The 21,905-nt window shown below is 41.1% G+C and overlaps 2 protein-coding genes across 10 annotated transcripts in view; one reads left to right on the top strand and one right to left on the bottom strand.

The window, feature by feature from the left end:
• Nucleotides 1–1,274, bottom strand: part of ELMOD1 (ELMO domain containing 1) — a 64,522-nt gene extending 63,248 nt beyond the window's left edge. For both annotated transcript variants that reach the window (XM_056327657.1, XM_056327654.1), the window contains exon 1: nucleotides 1,155–1,274. The gene's annotated coding sequence lies outside the window, so the exon portion shown is untranslated. The remainder of the gene's footprint in view (nucleotides 1–1,154) is intronic.
• Nucleotides 1,275–1,489: 215 nt separating this feature from the next.
• Nucleotides 1,490–21,905, top strand: part of ALKBH8 (alkB homolog 8, tRNA methyltransferase) — a 49,952-nt gene continuing 29,536 nt past the window's right edge. The window contains exons 1-7 of one of the 8 annotated variants that reach the window (XM_056327644.1): nucleotides 1,490–1,743; nucleotides 6,390–6,530; nucleotides 9,288–9,528; nucleotides 10,639–10,698; nucleotides 12,113–12,208; nucleotides 13,570–13,674; nucleotides 16,720–16,790. In XM_056327644.1, the coding sequence (XP_056183619.1) occupies nucleotides 1,594–1,743; nucleotides 6,390–6,530; nucleotides 9,288–9,528; nucleotides 10,639–10,698; nucleotides 12,113–12,208; nucleotides 13,570–13,674; nucleotides 16,720–16,790 (864 nt within the window). In that variant the 5' untranslated portion in view covers nucleotides 1,490–1,593. Of the gene's footprint in view, nucleotides 1,744–1,925; nucleotides 2,140–4,415; nucleotides 4,692–4,958; nucleotides 5,383–6,389; nucleotides 6,531–6,616; nucleotides 6,730–8,148; nucleotides 8,263–9,287; nucleotides 9,529–10,566; nucleotides 10,699–12,112; nucleotides 12,209–13,569; nucleotides 13,675–16,719; nucleotides 16,791–21,905 lie in introns of those variants that run through there. The other 7 variants (XM_056327643.1, XM_056327645.1, XM_056327646.1 and 4 more) reach the window with 7 other exon arrangements.

Genomic DNA, 21,905 nt, shown 5'->3' with positions numbered 1-21,905 from the left:
TCCAGTAGGCCTATGTTTTACTTGTTACCTACCAACAATTGCATCCCAGTGAAATAAATCAACCATGGACAGCCAAGTCAAAGAATGGAGAGTCCAAGGAATCAGGGCTTTGAACTGCAACACGTGCAGAACACAGACACCTTTGGGCAGGTATTTTCCACTTGTCAGAAAAAAAATGGTAATGAATTACAAACTGGTTTCATTAGGATCATCCTTTCAGTAGCTTTCAGGTTTTGTGGTTTCCAGGGTTGCAGACCTCAGATAACATTTTAATAGAGACAGCAGCTGTTGATATTGCCTGTTTGTTCTTTTCCTCCATTCATTCTGGCTTACAGAAAGACCAGATGATATTAAAGCTTTGCATTGCAGAGGTTAACAAGCTCCGTGCTATACTCCTACTAAGTAGGCAGTTAATATTCACACTTTACATATAAGAAAACTTAAGCAAAAGATCTGTGCTATCACAATACCTTGCTACCCATTGCATGGATCAAAGATGAAGAGTGATAAAATGCCACAGCCTGTGGTGGAAGGACAGAAGTAGGATCACCCTTCTGACCAAACACTGCCTTCACAGGCTGGTAGATGTGCCCCATCAGCTGTTGTAATGAGTTGTGTGCCCAGAGCTCACGATTCTTAGTGTGTTTGTACCTCCTGCACATGAGGCAGCTACGTCCCTGGCACAGGGTATTGTATATGCTTCAAGGGAAAGATTTCTTTTTTTTTTTTCTCTCCTCTGGGTAAGCACAGCCCTACCTAACAGCATCAGTAGATGGGTAGACTCCTCCGGAGTGTGGATCTGGGACAAAGTTGAGGAGCTGACTTCAGACTATAGGTTTACAGGCTCATCAGTCACCTTACATATCTACCACCTGGGAGTCCCACACCTAACTGATCTTAAGAAATGTTAACTACCCACAAGAGTCTGAAGGAGAAGAGGGAAAAAAATCAGCTCAGTATTTAAATAGGGGGGGAAGTCTTTATGTAATAAGCTACAGTGAGAAGTAAAATATTTGTCAGGTTAAAGCCAGTAAAAGGTAGATAATAATGAACTTCAGTATTTTGGATAAAAAAGGGGGAAAGGACTATTTTAGGGGCATAATATGAAGCTTGGTTAGTCTATGATGACAGAGAAAAACAAAGGGAAGACTTACATGCTCCATCTCTGATTTAAGGGATCCCTTTCTTGCACAGGGAACCAGTGAACTGTAGAGATGTTTCAGTGAGGCAGGTCGCTCAGTAGCCTGGGTTTACTAGGCAGCCTTAGTGGGGTTGCTAGCGTGCTGAAGAGTGGCATAGGGAAATATGCACCTACAACCAGGGACTCGGTCTTCACACGGCCTTGGCTGAATTGGCATGGTTTGTCCTCCTCTGCCCCTAGTGTGGGGCATGCCAAAGGTGGCCTGGTCAGCGATGGCTGCGATGGCAGCCTGTCTAGGCGATAGCCTTGTCAGGTGAGGCCTGGACAGTGCTGTCCTTAATCCACGGTGTGGACATGGCTCCCACCGGCTGGTTTTGGATTCCCCGTGCTGGAGGAGGCTCTGCTGCAAATCGCTCTCAGTGAAGCAGCAGAGCCCGGTGTGGGTCCGAGGGATGGCGCCCCACGTTCCAGCATTGCTTTTTTTCCTGTTGCTGACTCGGAGGAAGGCGGCATTGATGGGCTGGAGGATGGCAGGGAGCTGGCTCTACTTGGAGAGAAAAGGCGGCAAGTGGAGGAGCCCAGAGGAAGCTGGGCAGCATAGGGTGAGCAGAAACAGAGATGGCACCGTTACAGTAAGCGTGTGCCGAGGCAGAAGAGGGCCGGGGGCACCCACCGCCTTCCCCTCGTCGCACCGGCGGTTTCCCTCGGCGCCGGGAGCAGAGGCCCCGCGCCCACCCGGGCACGGCCGTCCCTCCTCCGTGCAGCTCCGGGAAAACCCCGCCCTGGTCATCAGGAAAACTTGGCCCAGAGCACAAGCTGGTGCCGGGCTTCCTTCGCCGTGTGATAACGGCGCAGGGGCTCTGTCCCGGCAGGGCCCCTCCGGGCCATGCCGCCCACTCCGCAGCGCGGCCCCCCCCGCGGAGGCGGGGCGCCGCCATGACGGCGCGGCAGAGGCGGGCGGGCTGCGCGCCTGCCCCAACATGGCTGCCCCCAGCCAGGTAACGTGCCGCGCCGCCCGGAGCGGGGCTGCAGCGCCCGCGGCTCCCGGCTGGGCCAGGGGGAGCGGGCGGGGGCGGCGGGAGCGCGGGCTGCCCTGCCCGCGGGGCCGGGGCCTGTCGGGGCAGGGTGCTGTGAGGGGGGGACAAGGCCGGGTCGGCCCCCGCCCCACTGCCTTTATTGTACCCCGCGGCTGCTCGGGGCAGGAAGGTGAGCGCACGGTCCTGTTGTTACTCCCGTTGTCCGTGTTTGTAACGAGTGCCCGAAGCTCATGAATTTGAGGTGTCAAGAGCTGGAAGGCACTGGCAGAGATGGGCTGGGGGTAGCCGCAGGACGTGTTTGGCCAGTTCCGGATCTCTTAAATCGCCCCATCAGGGCTCCTGAATTTTGGGGTTTTTGCTACGAGTTTCGGTGTCTGTGTATACGGCGTCAGCACGTTTATGTTTACGTGCCTGCGGCACACAGCCAAGGCAAAACTGAGGAGCAGGCTGCGACCCTCCATCGCTGAGCGTGGTGCTCCCTCTGCTGGCAGCTGCCGGTTAGCGCTGCTCCGGGAACCACGCGCTTCCATTTTCTCAAGTGGCTTCTACTGCAAATAAGGTTCAACCGTGACATCAAAGCTTTACGTTAACCTTTGCAGTAATTTCAGCGCAGGCAGTGCTGTTCGAGAGGCCTTCAGGGGCTGGAGCTGGGAGGCACAGCACGTGGGGGGGGGCTGCAGCTTCTTGAGCAGCCAGCGAAAGGCCAGGCAGGCGTCTCTGCCGGTTTTAAATGTCGTTGTTTAGGCAGTAGTCTCGCACCTCATCTGTCCTGTGTTCTGTTGTTTAGTTCAGGGGTTTTAAAAGGATGGAAGTAGTCTTTGGTCTTCAGTTTCTGTGCTAGCTGGCCAAATACTGGGCCACAACTTCTTGGCTTTTGCATGGAGGGTGTGGGAGTTTGTGAGGACCTGCCTAAAGGCCTAACTAAACTTGGAGCTGCTTTCCCCTGAGATCAGATGGAGTCTTTGAGGGTGCAGAGGTGTAGATGTTATGGGATGCCTGAGCCTTTCAGTTTGATATCCTTTTTTTATGGCTGGGTTTGTTCTGCAGAGGTTGTGTGCCAGTGGTCTGACTGGTATGGGTGATGTCTACATAGTCTCCGTGCTTCTCCATCTGAACCAGATTTTTATGTTTTCAAACACCCCAGCGTGTGTTTTTACTCTTTCTGTAACCCCATCTCATTAAATCAAGGGTGGGTCTTTCTGGTACTTTCCTGTGAAGTAGTTTGAGACTGTTTGTGCCCCTCCCCAGAAGATAAGAACCTGCGTGTGGGCCATCGGTAAAGCTATTGGTCTCTCTTCACCTGTATATGGTAAATAAAGTTGGGCATGCCAAGCTTTTTAGATCACATTTGTTAATTGGACAGCTTGGTCGTGGTAAGCTTGCTGAGCAAGTCTGCAAACAGGATGAATCCTAGTAAGGGTAACCTATTAGATGCACTTGGGGGAATGTACTTAATGTGCACTTTTTGTGCCTCTTGTGAGGCTTCCTCCTCCGCTGCCCTGGTACCTTTTGCTTCCATTTATCTTGTGTTGTTGTTTTGTGTCTCGCTGTACGTTTTTTTGTCTAGGCAAGTTTGAGATTTCTTGATCATTATTTAACTAATGAAGGTTAAGAGGACTGTTGCTCACTGTGTGTTTAACCATATTTGGAGATTAAATGAAGAATCCTCAATAAGAAAACTATTTTGAACTATTTGTCTTTAGATGCAAATGAGATTTTGTCAGAGGATGAACCATGGCCTGTATGCAAGTCTGCCATCAAGAAGTGAGAACGGGAAAATGATTTTTTAAGAAAGTGCCAAGAGATTCAGGGAGGGAAGGGAGAAAATTAGAATATAAGATATGCAAAAAGACCTTAGTGAGCACTGTTGCTTTGAAGGAAAATGGGAGACAGTTGCTAACAAATCTGTAATAAAAATAATTTTACAGAAATGAAGATTGGCTGTATAACTCATTGACCTTTTCAGCCTCTACACTTTGTTTCTAAAGTCATGTGAAATAATTATTTCAGTAGTCTCCTTTTTCCGAAACTGTGCCCTGTCAGGGTTTTGCCACTTGCAAGATTTCCTTCTCATACATTTTGCCTCCATTGCATGTTATCATGGTTATGATTGAATTAGCTCAGAGTAAGAGATGCTAGGAACTTGCAAGAGTCTGATGGCAGTAAACTGGATCTTAGTGCTTAGTCGTTTATTACTTTTTTTTTGGTCAGGCTCAGATGTAAATGTGATCTTTTATATGGCCAGGATATGTATAAAAACCTGAATAAGGCTGTTTGCCCGGGGGTCAGGGTTCAAACTTACAGCTATGCGTGTGCCATCTCCAACTTGATAGCAGGCATCTGAAACTGTTTCAGGATAGAATTGTTGGAGTCTGCCATGCTAATAACTTGGTGGGATGGCTTGAAATTGTTGTTGCCAATTCATTTTCTTTGACAAGTGCTCTAATTCGAGACTGCTTTGAAATTGGGTTTGGGAGTGGAAGAGTAAGGGTAGGATGAAGAACCAACACATGGTAAGTAGTGGCAAAAGACTGAGTTGTCTTTGGCAGTATTTATTCTGCTCCTTTTTTGAGGGTTAGAATCTGTTATTTCCACAGAGTGCTTTTGTCATTCTGATTTCCTTAAAAGATTTTTCTCTTTTGGTGCAGTTCATAGTTTTTCATGTTGATGATAGTAATGCTGCAGCTGTCACAGGGAATACATATTTATAGCTCCTATGCAACTCTCTTAATACTACTTAAACAATTTTACTAGCATATTTACATTTGTTTAAAAGAAAATATTTGCTAAGTCATTCAGTACAAAGTTGCATCAAATACTAATATTAACTTTTTTTTTTACTTTTACAATTTTCCTGTTGTTCATTGTCATCTTACTGTTATTGTGTCTGCAGTAGGTATTGGGAAGCAGCTATGCAGTCTTTGCAAGCCAGAAGGAATGCAAGTGGATGGCTGACTATTAGAGCAGTTGACACTTTTAAATAAGTACATATAGTGGTGATTGTCATTGGTTTTGTTGTGTGTTTTGTTTTGTTTTTTTTTTTAAACAAAAACATTTTTTGAGGTGAAGAGAACATGAGGTGGGAGGATTGTTATCAGACCAATAATAAAAGAATGGAAAAGGACAGACAGCTGCAGTTGGATTGTCCAGCTGTACTGTTAGGAGGATTTTTGGAAAAGAAGAGAAGAAGCCCCCAAAATATGGGTAAGGGCTTATGTTATAGAGAGAGAAAAAGAGAAGAGCAAAGCTAGCCATATCAATATCTGCTTTGTTATAGTCCTACATGAGGTCTGAACTCTTCCCTTGGGTTTGAAGGGAGGAAAATAAAGTAGGCTCAGAGGCATGTAGGAAGGTACTGGATGGTTGCAATGTAGCAGTAGACCAGAAGTGGCAAAAGATGAAAAGAAAACCTGGAGGAAGCCAGTGACTCAATTAACTCACTGGTAGGTAAATGCTGTGTTGCCGCTAAATTCAATAGTTAATGTACGTACACAGTTTTCTGTTTGTTGCATGACAGGAATGTGATTTTTCTGAAGTTGGCCTTGGGAGATGTGCTAAGTGAGATGTGGAGCATCCTGATTACTAGTGCTTGGATATCCAAATGTTCAACACATTTTTCTACTCTCAAAAAAGCAATTTTTGCCAAATGTCATATTCAATTGGAAGTGGCAATTAGGAAAAAGGAGCGAAATAAGCACGGTTGATCTCCAACTCAAGTATTTGGTGAGGCATGAATAACTTAGAAGCTAAGATGATACAAATCTCATGGCAGTTTCACATACGTTTTTTTGTTGTTCTGCTCTAGAGAGACTGCAGAGAGAAGGAAATTAATTGCAACTGCTATGTGAAAATCGGAGGGGCAGGCAGGTTAAAAACTGGAAGCTAGTGTAATGATATTGTGGATAAGAGTGAAGAACAAGAAAAAAACCCTGGAAAATTAAATCTTTATAAAGCTCTATTTTTGGGAGGATAAAAGAGAGTTGAATAACAACTTCAGAGATGGGGAAAGCCATGCTACCGAGTGAGGAAGAATGTACTTTGCAGGCTCTGTTTTGTCATCCTCAGATAATTCATAAAATCTGGTATTATCTGATGGCCTATCACTATCATAGAGATGATGTAGGAGATGGGGAGGCTATCTCTAGGGCAGACTGAAGTATCTAATTTTTCAAGGAGGATAGTTACTATGTGTTATTACTTCTGCTTCCCAGATCACCGGCATGGAAGTTAAAACCAGTGAAGATCATTTGAAAGTCCGTAAAATGAAGAAGAAGGTATTGAGGAAGCAGATCAGAGCTCAGCATACATTGATGAGACATGAAGGCATTGAGTGCATCTCCCATGCCACACAGGTGACTGGTAGTTCTGATTTTGATGGTAGTGTGAAAATCTTTCTTATCTGTGTTCTATTCTCACTTCTGTTTTGTCTAAAATGCAGTTCTCCAAAATACACTTCCTGAGATGGAGTGTTTTCTGTGCCCCTTTGGTTTTGAAGAACTGTACTTCAACAGTTTAATGTCTGTGGAGAGACTTCTATGGCCTTTGGATAAGGTTGTTTGGTTTTTGTTTTTTTAATATCTGAAACAGTAGTTCTTTGGGTTGGGGAGGTGGAGGTAGTAAGGAAGCATGGGAAATGTTACCTTGTTTAAGTAGATAAACTTTTCTTCTCTTTTTCTATGTGATTTCCTTTCTTCTCTGGCTTTTAGCTTTTGTATCTTTCTTTCCTCTGTACTGCTTTATCAAATTAATTTGTCTCATCTAAACTCCCAGTTAAAAACATGTTTATCTTAGAAGTCTTTTCCACATTGTTTTCTTCACCTAAATTGATTTAAGCTGTGTTTCTTGGGGAGTTGAACTGATTGACTGACTTGCAGCTGTTGAAAAGGTGGCTACTTTCCTGTCCCTTGCACAAAAGGGGACAAGATAGGAGGGAGTTCTGCTTTCTTGTGATGCTCAATGAACTTTACCATAAACCACTTTATTCGTAACCTAACAGAAAACTACTCGGCTTTTTAATTTGCATTTTTTTGCTGTCCTAGAGTTACAGCAGATCAGAGAATGACCTCGCAGATACTGGTATAGCAAAAAGTGAGTGACAGGAACTTGCAGACAGGGAAGAACTAGTTTATCATTTCCCTCCATCAGTTGTGGGGAGATGCTAATGCCTTGAAACACTGTAGAGCAGTATCATTTACTCTAGCCTTATTCATTTTGATCCTGCAAATTCTTCCTGCTCGGATATGGAAGCATCAGTTAGATCTTTCTGCTTTTTTGTAACAAAATTGGGCTTAGTCTTCACTCACATCTCACTCCACGTGGACATACACTAAAATGACCCAGGAGTCTTGTATATCTTGTAAGCTTCCTGGAGCAGGCACTGTGTCTATCTAGTGTTGCTTGAAAATGGGTCCATAATCTGGGACTTGTTCCTCTCGATACTGCCCCAGATACCAAATTGTCCATCTGATCCACCCAGAGAGTAGTTTTGGCGTCCAGCCAGATCCTCATCAATGACAGAACATTTGAATAAGTGATGCATGAAACAAAATCATAGTACTGGTGAGAAACTAGTGTCAAGAATACAGAAAATGCTTTCAGGCTTTCTGCGAGAGTCTGGTTATATTGAAATTGCTCAGGAGAACGTGGTCAATTGCTGTACCTGCTGCTGTTATGTAGTGATTGTCTTTGTAGATGAAGTGCGTATAACCAGTGAAAGTGCTGGTTTGAGTCTCTGCATTTCCTCCACACATATGGGCCTCTCCATTAATAACATTCTAGAAAATAACAGTAATTAATAATACGGTCACCTTTGAAAAATGGGATCAGTAATAAGACAGCCTGATGCAGTGCTAAGAACAAGCGTTAAGAGCTGTCGCAATAGGCGTAGTCACAGCAGTACTCACTATATAATTTATTTTCTTTTAATAATCTTTCCCTTCAGCTTTAAACCTAACTTTCTGTTTTTTTGAGGAGTGACATGCTGTCATTTGAAACAATTGAACGCTTTCCCAACTGCCTTCAGAAAAGGTCATAGAACAGTTACAGACTTCTAAGAGAAAGACTGTCTGAAAGCTTTCTGGAAAGGTATTACATGGAGTCAGTCTGAGTAAATTGTTGCTAGCTTTTTGGATTCACTGGAGCTCAATCAAAATTTCAAGATTGCATGCTCATTTGGCCTTAAAAAGGGACTTAAACTTCTTTTGACCACCATGATTAGATTTAACATCTTGTTAAGGCATATAGCTATTTAGATGTCAAAAGAACTTACTTTGAAAAGGCCTGTGTTTTTCAAAGGATATTTCTTGAATAATAGTAATTTGAAAAGTTCTATTTTGTTGGTTTTTTCTAATATTTGGCAAACCAGCAACAGTCCTCACAAACTGCATACTTAATAATTTTGGACATAAATCAGTATGAAAGTATAGAGTTAAGCAATTAGGCATTGTGCATGAAGTAGTCTGTGTTAACTAAGGATGGGACATAAATCCCTTTTGTTTATAAAAGCAAGAGGGAGACTTTTCAGATAAGAGTGCTGGAGCAGAACTAGATGTTCTTGTTTCTAGATTATGCTACTTTTTTTTTTGGTGAATCTGATATGTAGGGGACATGAGGTGGAACTGGGAATATTAATCTCTCTGCTTGGAGAGACTTCTTGGCAAAGATGAGAAAACCTTTCTTGGAAAAAAATCACTGTCTTGAAAGGTTTTTCTCTTTTTTTTTTTGTTAGTCTGCAGAAAAAATCCATTTTAGAAGCCTTCAAAATTATGTGTGTCAGTGTCACTGTTTGCTTGCAGTACACTTGATGCACACATGCTGGTTTGAAGATTAAGTGCTCTTGTAATAGTAACTACATGCATTAATTGAGGAGGTACCTCTGACAGAGGATGCAGGCCCTTCTGCCAGAATAGGTGCTGGGCAAACAAAGGTTGCCTTAGCCTCATATATATACCAAGCTCATTGAAATGTAAATATCTTGTGTGGAATACACAAAAGTGTACTCATGGGCTTACTTTTTTTCTTTATAGAGCTGCTCTCTTAGTAGAGTGTTGGTTTTAAAGTAACCAGCGGTAATCACTAATTCTCAATTTTTGTAATTCCTCTTTGATTAGAGCCTGGTTATTGCCAATGCTGGTCTTGGTAATGGGATGAGTAGACACCAACTGCTCAGGATAGTAGAAGAATATGGATTGGTGGAAACGCTCTTAATGCCACCAAATAAACCATATTCATTTGTGAAATATGGGACAACAGAAGAAGCCAAGAAAGCTTTTGATGCCCTTAATGGAAAAGAAGTAACACTGGAAGACTTTGACCAAAATATCATTCTATACGTTAATTTTGTGGAAAAAGGTATGATTTTTCTGCTCTCCTAGATATCAAACTTCCTGCATCCTGTTTTGCTTTGCTTTCACTTCCTAGTTTGTAAATATAGCTAAAAGCACACTAGTCTTTGTAAGTAGATACAGAGAATGAAAGCCAGAATCTGAGATTCAGGACATAAACCAATCTTTGCTCCTTCTATTACATGATAGGATACTCTAATTTTAACTCCTTTACTTGGAGGCAAAAGGGAAAAGGGTTTGGGTAGTTTCCAGACCTTTCTGTACTTCTCATGAAGGTTTTTGATTAAGGAGCTAAACTGGGACCCAGGAGATCTCTGGACAGGTCATTGGATTACTTGCGTGACCTTAGTCTTGCAGTCTTTATCTCAATTCCAAGAAGGAAAACAGTCACAATAAGATTTCTGGCTTTTCCTCCTCTTCTCTCCAGGCTTTTTTATGGCTGACTATAAGCTGTTTAGCACAGTAACTGTTGCTCTTTCTATGAGCTTTTATATTGTCTGCTGAAAAGTGTTCCTGGTGTTGGTCTGTACATTCTGCAAGTGAATAGTTTTTTATAAACTGTTAGGATAGCAAACTGAATGTCTCTACATCACCAACATTTTGTGTTCACCTAGCTATTGCATTATATTCCTTCATATTTGATTACAGGTTGCTTCTCTGGACAGAGAGTAGTCTGGTGATTTACCAAATCACCAAAATTCTAGAAAACTAAAATGATATGCAGGTAGAATCCTGACATGATTGGGAAATTCTCTTTACCATTGTTTTGACAGGAAAATGAAAAGTAGTTTTGCCTTTGAATAGTGTGTAATCTTGCTGGTCTTATGCAGTAGAATGTTTAAAGAGTGCTTTGCATCATGAAAAACTTGGGCCTTGCCTTGTTTTGTCATGCCAAAACCAAATAAGATCACAATGAGGGTTCTGTTGTATCATTAAATATCTGCAGCTATATTATATTCTCATATATAGTTGGTATTCCTGTAGGGAACACATGGTTTTATTTTCTCTAAACAGTGATAATATTCTCTTTTTCCATACACCCTAGTTTTGTGGCAGAATGTTGTTCCTACAAGCTTGCCTCCAGGCCTAATGATCATTGAAAAGATTATTTCTCCAGAGGAAGAAAGGAGGATGTTGGAAAGTATTGACTGGACAGGAGATGAAGATACTCGAAATGGTGGGCAAAATGATAGAAATCCAGACCTTCCATACTTCTGTGCTGTTTTTTCCTACGGTTTCAGTTTACAAGATGTCTACATCTTGGTAAATGTATTGTTTGAAATCATTGTGTATTCGGTTTTAGTATTTTAGGAATTGGTCTTATATTGCAAGTGGTGGCAAGTGGTCTGAATTGATATTCTGGTATGGGTTTGCTTGAATAATATTCCTGCATCCAAAACCAACTAAAGTCTTCTTTAGGTGTCTTACGCCAAGCATAAAAATGTTCAGTGAAGGTTACCCTTCCCATCTGATGTACAGCTGAGGAGCTGTGTCTTCTTTTAAATCAAAAAGAAGTCACTGAGACATTCTGGATGCTTTTGTGCTTTCACTTGAGCTCTGTGGATTTAGATCTTTTAATAAATGAATTGTTCCTGTGTGGTGGGTTGACCTTGGTTGGGTGTCAGGTGCTCACCTAGCTGCTCTATCATTCCCCTTCTCAGCAGAATGAGGTTGGGCGGGAGAAGATAAGATGCAAAAAATATATAATTGTGGGTTAAGGTAAAGGCAGTTTAATGAAGCAATAGCAGAAGTTATGTGTGTGGAAGCATAGTAAAACAAAAGATGTTATCACCTGCTGATGGGAAGTAGAGAATGTTTGGCTGCTTCAGAGGAATAAGGGCTTCAGTACATGTAGTGGTTGCTCTGGAAGACAAACATAAATAATGAATGCCCTCCCTTCCTTCTCTTTTCTCTTAGCTTTTATATCTCAACAGACATTATATGATACGGAATATCCTGTTGGTCAGTGTGGGTCAGCTGTCCTGGCTATGTCCCCTCCCAGGATGTTGCTCACCCCCAGCCTACTGGTGAGAGGAGGGAATGTTCGAGAGGCAGCCGTGATGCTGTGCGAGCTCTGCTCAGCAGCAGTCAAAAAAAAGCCAATACAAAGCACAGCACTGTGAGGGCTGCTATGGGGCTCAGCCAGACCCAGTACATCTTGGAATTAATTTCAAAGTTTCTGTGTAAATTTTATTCCTTGGAACAGCATAAAGGGTTATTGACCTTAGCTAATGTGAACTTGGTGATTGGTGAAAGTGAAGGATCCTGCTGTATCAATTGCAATTTCAGAGATTGATCAAGAATAAAGATGCATTAAGTATAGCGAAAGAAAATTGGTACTCTCTACTTTTTGCATATACAAAACCACCATCAGTTTGACTTCAGACAGCAGTGAATGTGATGCTTGATGAAATACAAAAGGTGATAAGGCAGAAGTGTGAGCCATGAAGGACAAGGGTCACATAAATTGTTTTAACTGTTAATTAAAAAATGTTTTAGGTTTAATAGGTCAGATGAAAAGGGAAGCATAGCAAATTGTTTGGGTTGTTTTATGTAGTCTAATCTTACTTTAAAATTGTGTGGTTTTACAGCCCAGAAGACTTTAAAGTATAGAAGAGTGAAACATTTTGGATATGAGTTTTGCTATGATAACAACAATGTTGATAAAGACAAACCTTTACCTGGAGGTGAGAACTTCCCTATTAAATCATACTTATTTTGTACTGATGTTTGAATCATTATATAAAGCCTTTAAGTCTTACTGAGATACGGATGTGAGATTCTAATAAAAGAAGATCCTTAACTGTATCTTAAACACATACATTTGTAATCTGTAATTTGAATGAAATTGTTCTTTTGAATGAGATCCATTCCAAATTACTGTGAGTGCTCAAAGCTTGTTTTCCAGTCACTTGCAGGCAGGCATTGATGCCCATTGAGGTGCAGTCAAATAAGGTTTTTGGGATTGTAGTTACCATTCTTTTTTAGTTTTTGTTTCATAAAGCAATTATGTGTTACAAATTACATATTCATTTGTTTGGGGGTTGTGATGTCTATTGCTGGGTATATTTATCTTGACTAGCTTGAAACTTGTTGGATGCACACCAAAATAAAAATTCCTTTGGACTGAAAGCAATTTTGAAAAGGTTTGTGTAACTCTTATTTGGAGTTGAGACCTGTGACTCAGAGGAAAGCAAGTGAGTCATCTTATAGTCTTAGGTTTAAAAATAGTAAAATAGGGGAGCTAAATTCCTGTAAAACTTGAAGGTGTTTAAGGTGACGCATGTGTCACGGGGTAGATGTAGCTTGCAATGGAAGGATTCTGGTTACATTGAGGTTTTAACAGTGAAGCTATGTAATCATAAAAGCATTGACATTTCAGCTGTTTTCTAGTCTCACAGATAGACTATTTTTTGTGAGAAAAGCATAAACACTTCATTGGGGGAGAACAACTGAAAAATAAAAATCAATATTATCATGGAAGAGCTATTACTACCATGTTTCTGGGTGTTACCTCCAACAGAATTTTACCTGAGAAGTCCTCTGGTAAAATAACAAACCAAAAATTCAGTGAAGCACTGAAACTTTCAGTCCTGTTTCAAGAACAATTTAACTTCCGCAGATATTTTTGGTGATACTTAACCTCTGCACAACTTCTGAATTTCTGCATAATAATTTTGCTTCTTAACTGCAGCATTTTTAATGTAGTTGGTGGAAGCATTGCCTGTGATTTGATATGCTTTTATTTATGTGTAGAGATGATGCAGTTTGCATTTGTAAAGAGTGATCTGCTTCTGAATGTCGAGGTCTTGGGGAAATGGCCTTTTGAATGGCAGGATGTTGTAAATATATTGGACTTGCAGATCAGGCCGCCAGTTCTGATGTATGTGTTACAGAAAATGCAGTGTGTTCATTATTGAAGATGGGCTTATGTTTCTGTGAAGTTGTTTCTATGTATTTTGACCGGTTACTATATTTGTTGTAAAAAGAAAGGATAAAAATGCAAAAATCTATCCCGTTTTGCTTACTCTTTTGTTTCTGTAACTAGGTCTTCCTGAAATTTGCAACCTATTGTTGGATAAATGGTTGAAGCAGGGATATATCAAACATAAACCTGATCAACTGACTGTAAATCAGTATGAACCTGGACAAGGTAAGTTTATTTGTCCTTCAACAATGTTGAGCTCTTTACACCTTACATTGTGGTTTAACACTGGTAGACAGCTAAGCACCACACAGCCGCTCGATCACTCTACCTCAATGAGATAGGGGAGAGAATTGGAGAGAGAGAAGTGAGAATACCCATGGGTTAAGATAAAGGCAGTTTAATAAGTTTTTTTTAAAAAAAACACCAAAGGAAAAACCAAAGCAACTCCCACCATCAAAATAAAAAATGAAAAAAAAAGTGAGGCAAAAAAAGTCCCCAAGCAATTGCTCACTACCAGCCAACCAATGCCCAGATAGTCTGAGTAATGGCATCCCTTGTAAACTTCACCCCTAGTTTTGTTTCTGAGCACAATGTGATATGGTATGGAATATCGCTTTAGTCAGGTGTCCTAGCTGTGTCCCCTCCCAACTCCGTGTGCATCCCCAGCTGACTTGCTGGCAGGGAAACATGAGAAACCAGAAAGGACCTTGATGCAGTGTAAGCACTGCTCAGCAATACCCAAAACATCCTTGTATTACCAATACTGTTTTCATCACAAATGCAAAACCTAGCACTATATGAGCTACTAGGAAAAAAAATTAATTCTATCCCAGCCAAACCAGTACAACATTCCTGAAAATCAGAAGAGTAGCATCTTAAGTGTGACGTGTAGGGACAGGATTTCAGCGCCTGCTTAGTGTATTTCCTCTGTGACCAGAGATGCTTTGAATCAGAACTAAAGTCTTGATACTGGTTTCTGAGCCCAGGAAGCTTGTGTTTACAAGTACAGTTTTTGATACTACCGTTATGGAAATTGATTGTGTTTCAGAGTCTGAGGATGTAAGATGGAAACTAACCATAAAAAGATATAGGAATGAATAGTCATATTTGGTTTTGTAGTAGAGTGCATTTTTTCACTCCAGATTCTTCTTTCTTCCTGTACTATGCATACAGTCTCCAGGAAATGGCGCTTGCTGTTAGTCCATAGGATATAACATTAGTATATGTGACTCTTAAGTATGATGCAAGTAGTGTTCCCTTATCTGAGGAATAAGAAATTACTCTGTTACTGTAATCTTTCCCAAACTGGAGACATTTGAAGAAAAAATTGTTTCTAATCACACTTCTAGGGAATAAATCATGTGCTGCGCTTTCATCAAGGCTAAGAATCTGGCTTGCTTTCTAGAGTGGGTATCTCATGCGTCCTTGGGAAGAGAAGGACAACAGCTTTTCTTTCAGAATTAATGTCTGACAGTGTCTGCCAAACAAAGGTCTGAAAAGCTGATCCTATTAGTTTATGTATCTGACAATCTGTTAAATTGGTACAGTTTTGTACTTCTGGCTGGATCATCAGAGGATATTAGTTAGAATTCTAGATTTCTATCAAGAATAGAAGCAGTTTGTTTTAAAAAAAAAACCACCAACCCAAATCTAAACAAAATACCCTTTCTTAAGAGCAAATTGTTAGGATATTAACAAGCACAGAGTGCAGTCCAATTAATACCTTTAGTATCTCTGTTCCAAGCCAGATTGTCATTGGAAATTACACTTGAGATTTTAGAAAGTGACTGATGACTTGGGGTATCTAAGCTGTAGAAGCCACATTTAAGACACATTAAATAAATTCCTTTTTGAGGGTGCTTTTTTCATTCAGGGTCCTAATAATGTTTAAAGTTGTATATTTATACTTGAAAGTTAGCATCCACTTTTGAATGCTTAGATGACTCTTACTATGTGCTGCATATATGGAGTATAAACAGCAGGTAAGCAGGTCATTGTGGTCTTGACTGAAATGTCTGAGTGATGCTGAAGGGAGTAGTTGATGTTACCCTGTTATACAGGGAATTGAATTGCACTGATTTCAGTGCATATCTGAAGGCGGAGCTTCAGTGCTTTATACGGAGGCAAAAAGTTACAAGCGAGCACAAACAGATGCATGTCCTTGGTTTTCAAGTCTAATGGATTTTTCTATCTGGTTAAATGCTGACCTCATAAAACACTTGTAATGCTTTCACTGAAACTAATGGTATTCAGAATACTTGCATCTGAAAGTAAAATCTGGCATATAATAAGGATGCTTTATAGGGCTGACTGACTGTTAAGAAAAAATGTTTTTGGCTTAGGAATTTGATAGTGTCCAAAATGAACTTGGGTAGAGTTTTGTAAATGGTTTGGTTTGGTTCACATAGGATTTACTGTATCTGTCTGGGCCTGTTGTGGTGTCAAAGGAAGGCATGGTTGCATTCTCCAAAGTGGTCTGCTGGCTTTGCTTCACTGTTGACTGCAGTTCCCCACATGAAGTGAGATCTTGCTGGGATATGCACACTGCTGTTTCAGCACTTGATGATAAAATATGTGGCACGAGCTGTGGGGAATGGCAGTTTCTTTCCAATTAGCAGATCTAAAAGAAAAAATAAATTTGCTGTCCCTTTGGCAATTCTCAACTCCTTGTGTTTACTCATACATGCACCAACAGATGTACTACCCAGGGGTTAGCCTAGCAATGGTGTGTGGAGTTCTGCTGGGAACATTTGTGCTAGTAGGTCCTAATTCTGAAGCAGAGACCTTTAGCAGTCATCTGCTTAGCAGTAGAGGGAGTATTTGGGATGACTACTCTCTGAAGAGTGAGTGATAAATACGTGATCATGGATGAACTAAGGCTCAAATTGCCTAATGCAGCACAACTGTTTGCATGAAGTGCTAAACTGTCTAGGAGGAGAACATAGTGATTTCTACTGCTCTCTGCGGCAAAGAGGCATTTGGAGTTTTCATAGGGTGAGGCCTTTGGGTGCCCTGAACTATCTTCTAGATATTTCCACTCATTATAAAGGACGCTTGTGTTACATGCCCAGATTAGAGGCATAGTTAAATCAGACAACTGTCCTGAATTCTTTTGGACAGCAACTCCCTTGTTTATGATGTTTTGTTTGTTCAACCGTACATCCCAGTTTTCTATATGGACATCCATGGAAACAGGGCTTGCTAACAGAGATAGCACTCTATTATTACTATACTGATCTCTTTTGTTGTTTTTTTTTTTTTTTTATGCAGGAATTCCTCCTCATATTGATACACATTCCGCTTTTGAGGATGAAATAATCTCTCTCAGTTTAGGAGCCAAGGTAAACTTGTTTGTATGTGTTTTGATGTGCTTTACTGAGAAGTTTCAGTTTTGTATTGTTTAATACAAGTTAATTTGATTTTCCATGGTGTCTGTTCATACTTACCTGAGTTTAGTATCAAGCAAGTCAGGTAATGTGATATGCTGATTAAATAAGTAACTGCATTGAGATGTTGTCGCTGGAAGATTTCAGTGACAGTGATATCCTATTTTTAAATCTTAGCATCCAGTTCTCCCATCGACCTTCCTTCATTTTCTATTAGTCTTAGAAAGTGTATCACTCCTGTTTGTGTTTCTACTTCCATTTTTCACTGTCATTCCCTGTTCCCTCTGGTCTGCATAAGCCTCCCGTTATTTTTATATTCAGTACTTTTACAGTAGACTAATGTGTATATATTACCTGCAGAAGGTTCAATCAGTGTTTGAACCTTACTGAGCTAGTCAGGCAAGCAGAGGTAGACGTTGATCTCATGAGCTTCCAACATACGCAGATGATGTAGACAAAGAGTGGGAAGAGAAATGGAAGAACAGTGGACTAGCACAAAGTCATGCAACATATCAAGAAAACAGTCCATATTATCTAGTCTTGGTGCTCTGATTAGTGTGTTTACTTTTACTCTATTTGGATTCATCTGGTCCATCTGTGCTCATCCATGTTCTACAAATTTAGTGTTATCTTCTCTGCCTGAAGCACTACTGTGGCAAGTCTTTGCGATTTGACCTTATGTATTGGATTTGCGTGGCAAGGTTTTGGTAGAGGGAAGGCAACAGGGGTCCTTCTGTGAGAAGCTCCTAGAAGCTTCTCCTATGTCTGACAGAGCCAATGCTCTGGGCTTTGGCATCAGCTTCCTCTTTTGCAAGTTGTGTAGTGGAAGTGGAGCTCCTGGGACTAGGAATGAGTCTAAGGAAGGTTAGATTTTTCCATCAACATGTGTGGCAGCGGCGCATCCGTGTTCTTGGTCACTTGAAAATGGGGTGCTGGTATTGCCAGTCCTCTCAGCCTTACCATGGATATATTTGTTCACCATTTGCAAAGGCATCCACTCTAGGGTAGGAACATCTGGCATTAGTTGTTTGTGTGGTATGCACAGTGGCAGTTGGATTCCTACTATTCTTTTGGAATCTCCCAGTCTAGGGGCTACTTTCTCATGTGGCTTTTATGCTTAGCCTTGTCTCAGAGATAGCATGTTCTCCCCTGTTCAACTGTGGTGTTGTCTTTAAAAGTGCCAACACCTCCATGCTAAGTAGCACATGGGAACGTCTGTTTCTTCCATGTCTTTTCTCTAGCAAAAGGGCTGTAATTGATCTGTGCAGTTTACCTGTCCTAAGTTTAATTTTTCTGATAGATGCTAGGCATTCAGAGCAGTACAGCATCAGTAGATAGCCCCACTTATAGCTCTTCCTATTTTGATCTTGTAAAAAAAAGGTTATTTTAGTTTACTTTGTAAAAACTGTATTGGTGATATAATTTTACATATTCTGCCTCAGTCTGCAGCCCCAGGCTTTCTTACCCTTTCCATTTCAATTAAAAGTCTGACTCTAGCACAGATGCTCTGTTACTTCGTTGATGAGGCACCATAGGCAGTGCATTTCTAGAAGATTATATTACAGCACACCTCTGTGATGGTCTCAGAGATGGCCAAAAGCAGAGTGATTTTAATCACCTGAGAAATACAAACCTTTCTGAGAAGTGGACTGCCTGGAGCATTATGATGCTGTTAAAAATTGGAATGTGTACATTTCAATCAGGGAAACAGCCAAATTTGGGCCACTTCTAGATATTTCAGGCATAGGCATTGGATGCAGTCTGTTAGGATGGCTCCCAGGTTTCAGTGCGTTTTCCTAGTGGGCCATTAATGCGCTTTCCAGGTGCAGACAATCAAAGCACATGTAGTAAAACAAGCCATTGGCCCATGAAATGCTGCATTATATAATGGCTTTTCTTTCTGGTACTTCTACAACTTTTGACGATTTCTTTAATGCGTTTTTGTGCACTTAGCTCTTCATCTGATTTTAAAATACAAGTATCAGTTGCAGTAATATGCAAGTTAGCTATTTTAGGAGTGAAGCCCCCCACTCTTATTTCCAGTAAAGCTTACCATGTACAAAATTTACACACTCTGATAATAAATAATTGGAGTTGCATATACAGTGGCAAACTTTGGTATCTGTCTCTTTTCTCTGTAGTGTGACTTTTTTTCCCCCACCTAAATAAATTAGGCTGCAACATAATGGAAGTACATAAACCTAGTCGTATGTCTTGTCCTTTCTTTATTCTCTCAGCATTAAATGCATACGTTTAAATAACAAGTGCCATAAAGAGATGTTGCAACCCAACTGTTTCTGTTATCCTATTTTGGAAGTTGGCTACCTAGATGCTTCAGAGGAGGAAAAGAAGCAGGATGCCTCATGTAGTTTATTCTTATACTAACTCATGCAAACAGCTTTTCTTTCAGTTGTTTGTATGCTTGTCTTTCCAGAACCTGTTAGGCATATTCTAGTAACTAAAATGCTTTGCCATATGAAAGAGAAACCTGTGGCAGAGCAGGGGACTTAAACATAAATGCCATCCTAGTGTGTAGTGCCTTAGCTATCAGTGCAGGTTCTCAAAGTTACTGCATTCACAGAATTGTTTAGATTGGAAGGGACCTCGAGGTCATCTAGTTCAATGCCCCTGCTTAAGCAGGGTCAGCTGAAGCAGGTTGTCCAAGACTGTCCAGTTGTGTTTTGATTACCTCTGCAGATAGAGACTGTAGAACCTCTCTGGGCAACCTGTTCCAGCATTTGACCTCTGTCACAGTACAAATATCTGTTTTCTTGTGTTCAGGTGGAATCACATGGGTTTTAAATTGTGCCTGTTGTCTCTTGTCCTGTTGGTGGACACTACTAGGAAGGGTCTGGCTCCTTCTTCTTCAGTCCCTCCCATCAGGTATTTATACACATTGGTAAGAGCCATCTTATCTGAGCCTGAGCTATTTTTTCTCCAAGCTGATCTGTCCCAGCTCTCTCAGCATCTCTTCATATGAAGATACTCCTTAATCATCTTCACAGCCCTGTGCTGGACTTGCTCCAGTAAGTACATACATTTTTTGTAGTGGGAAGCCCAGTCTCAGTACTGGACACAGTACTCTAGATGCATCCTCACCAATGCTGAGTAGAGAGGAAGGATCACCTCCCTTGACCTGCTGGCAGTGCTCTTCCTAATGTAACCTAAGAGGCTGTTGGCATTTTTTTCTGCAAGAGTGCCTTGGTGGCTCACATTCCACTTCTTGTCTACCAGGACCCCAAGGTCCTTTTGGGCAAAGCTGCTTTCTAGCTGATTAGCCCCTAGTGTATAGTGATGCATGTGGTTATTCCTGACCAGGTGCAGGACTTTGCACTTCCCTTTGAATTTCATGAGGTTCCTGTTGCACCAGTTCTCCAGTCTGTCCAGGAGGTCCCTCTGAATGTTGGCACAACCATCTGGTATGTCACCTGCTCCTCCTGGTTTTGTATTGTCTCTAAACTTGCTGAGGATGCACTCTGCCCCATTGTCCGGATCATTAACGAGATGGTAAACAGTGTTGGCCTCAGTATCTTCAGTACCCTGGGGTACTCCACTAATAACACATCTGCAACGGCACTGTGTGTCACTGCCATCTTCAGTGATGCCTTGCAACTTAGATCGCATTTTTGAGAATCAGTCTTTTCCTCAGCAGTGAATGAATTTATCCAGTAACAAAACACTTTGTACTGTTTTGTTAAGAGGAATCATTATGAGTCTAATTTGTTTTTGTAAACTTGATTTCTGTTGAAAAGGGAATACTTACTGGCATGTGTCATTTAAATATCAATAAACTTGAGAAGAAAATAAGGGCATGATTCTTCACAACGCTGCATTTATCTTGCATCAGATAATCTACAGCAATCCAAGTTCTTGCACCTCTGTGAAATGAGGCAGAAATGTAGGTGTGAGATTCTCTTTCCTATTTCAGTCACATGAAACAGCTTTGTCAAGAAGCACAGGGAAGCCAAGTGGCTCAATTTTGTTCTAGTTGGTGCAATATGTTGTGTTTTGGGGAGTTTACAAGACAGATTAAACTTCATTTGAAGGAGAAAAATCTCACTATTACTCTGTACTACCTATTTTGTAAAAACCACTGAACAGTATGTAGGCAGAGCAGTGAGACATTTGATGTATTTTGTCCCATGATACTCCAGGAAAAGCGAGGGTCTCGGACTAATCACTTTTGGTTTTGACCCATTTCTTTGACATCTCTTGGGAAACGGCAGAATAAAGTGAGACTTTTAGAATGTCCTGTAGGCTTGTAATGGCATTTTATAAATCACCATGTTCACCCTTTCTTTATAGGAGCTGATACACTGAAAATATTAATAAATATGAGTTCCAGTGTTGTGTTATTGAATACAACTTTATTTAATTCAGAAGTTGTCATAGCAGGAGAAGAAAGGCAATGGAGTAAATTTAGTTCAGAGTGATTTTTATTAAGCTTAATGGCAAACCATATTTCCTGTGTCCATGAATTTGAACAAAGTACTGCAAAACAGGGAACAGTCCTTTCCATTGAGAATTTTCTGTTTTGAGTTAGGTGTTGTTTTCAGTGCCTCCATTTGGTGTCTCTAAAGATATGTAATTTTACAGTATTTCATCTTAGGAGCCTGGACAAGTTTGCAGCTGTCTCAGAAATCTTAGTTAAAGCCTGCGTCAAATTTCCTTTTGCAGGTTTGCAGTGGGAGCTTGATCAATATTGAGATTGCTGGTTTTCTGCTTTTCCTAATTTGCCATTTTAGATGCCGTCATGTAAGCCTTGATTAATTAGAATTTTAGAAATATAGAGGTATCGTTTCTATAATGAGCTAAGTAGTGCTATGAGTATATCCAGCCTATAGCTCAAAATGGCCTGACAATGTGCACTTACAGCCCAGAAAGCCAACTGTATCCTGGGCCACATCAAAAAGAAGTGTGACCAGCAGGTCAAGGGAGGTGATTCTCCTCCTCTACTCTGCTCTAATGAGACCCACCTGGAGAGCTGCATCCAGCTCAGCACAGGAAGGACATGGACCTTTTGGAGCGAGTCCAGAGGAGGGCCTCAAAAACGATCAAGAGGGCTGAATC

Source organism: Falco biarmicus, chromosome 2, assembly GCF_023638135.1.
Source record: "Falco biarmicus isolate bFalBia1 chromosome 2, bFalBia1.pri, whole genome shotgun sequence".
NCBI classification, from domain to species: domain Eukaryota; kingdom Metazoa; phylum Chordata; class Aves; order Falconiformes; family Falconidae; genus Falco; species Falco biarmicus.
Note: the sequence above shows the minus strand (reverse complement) of the source record. Positions and strands in the feature narration are given on the sequence as shown.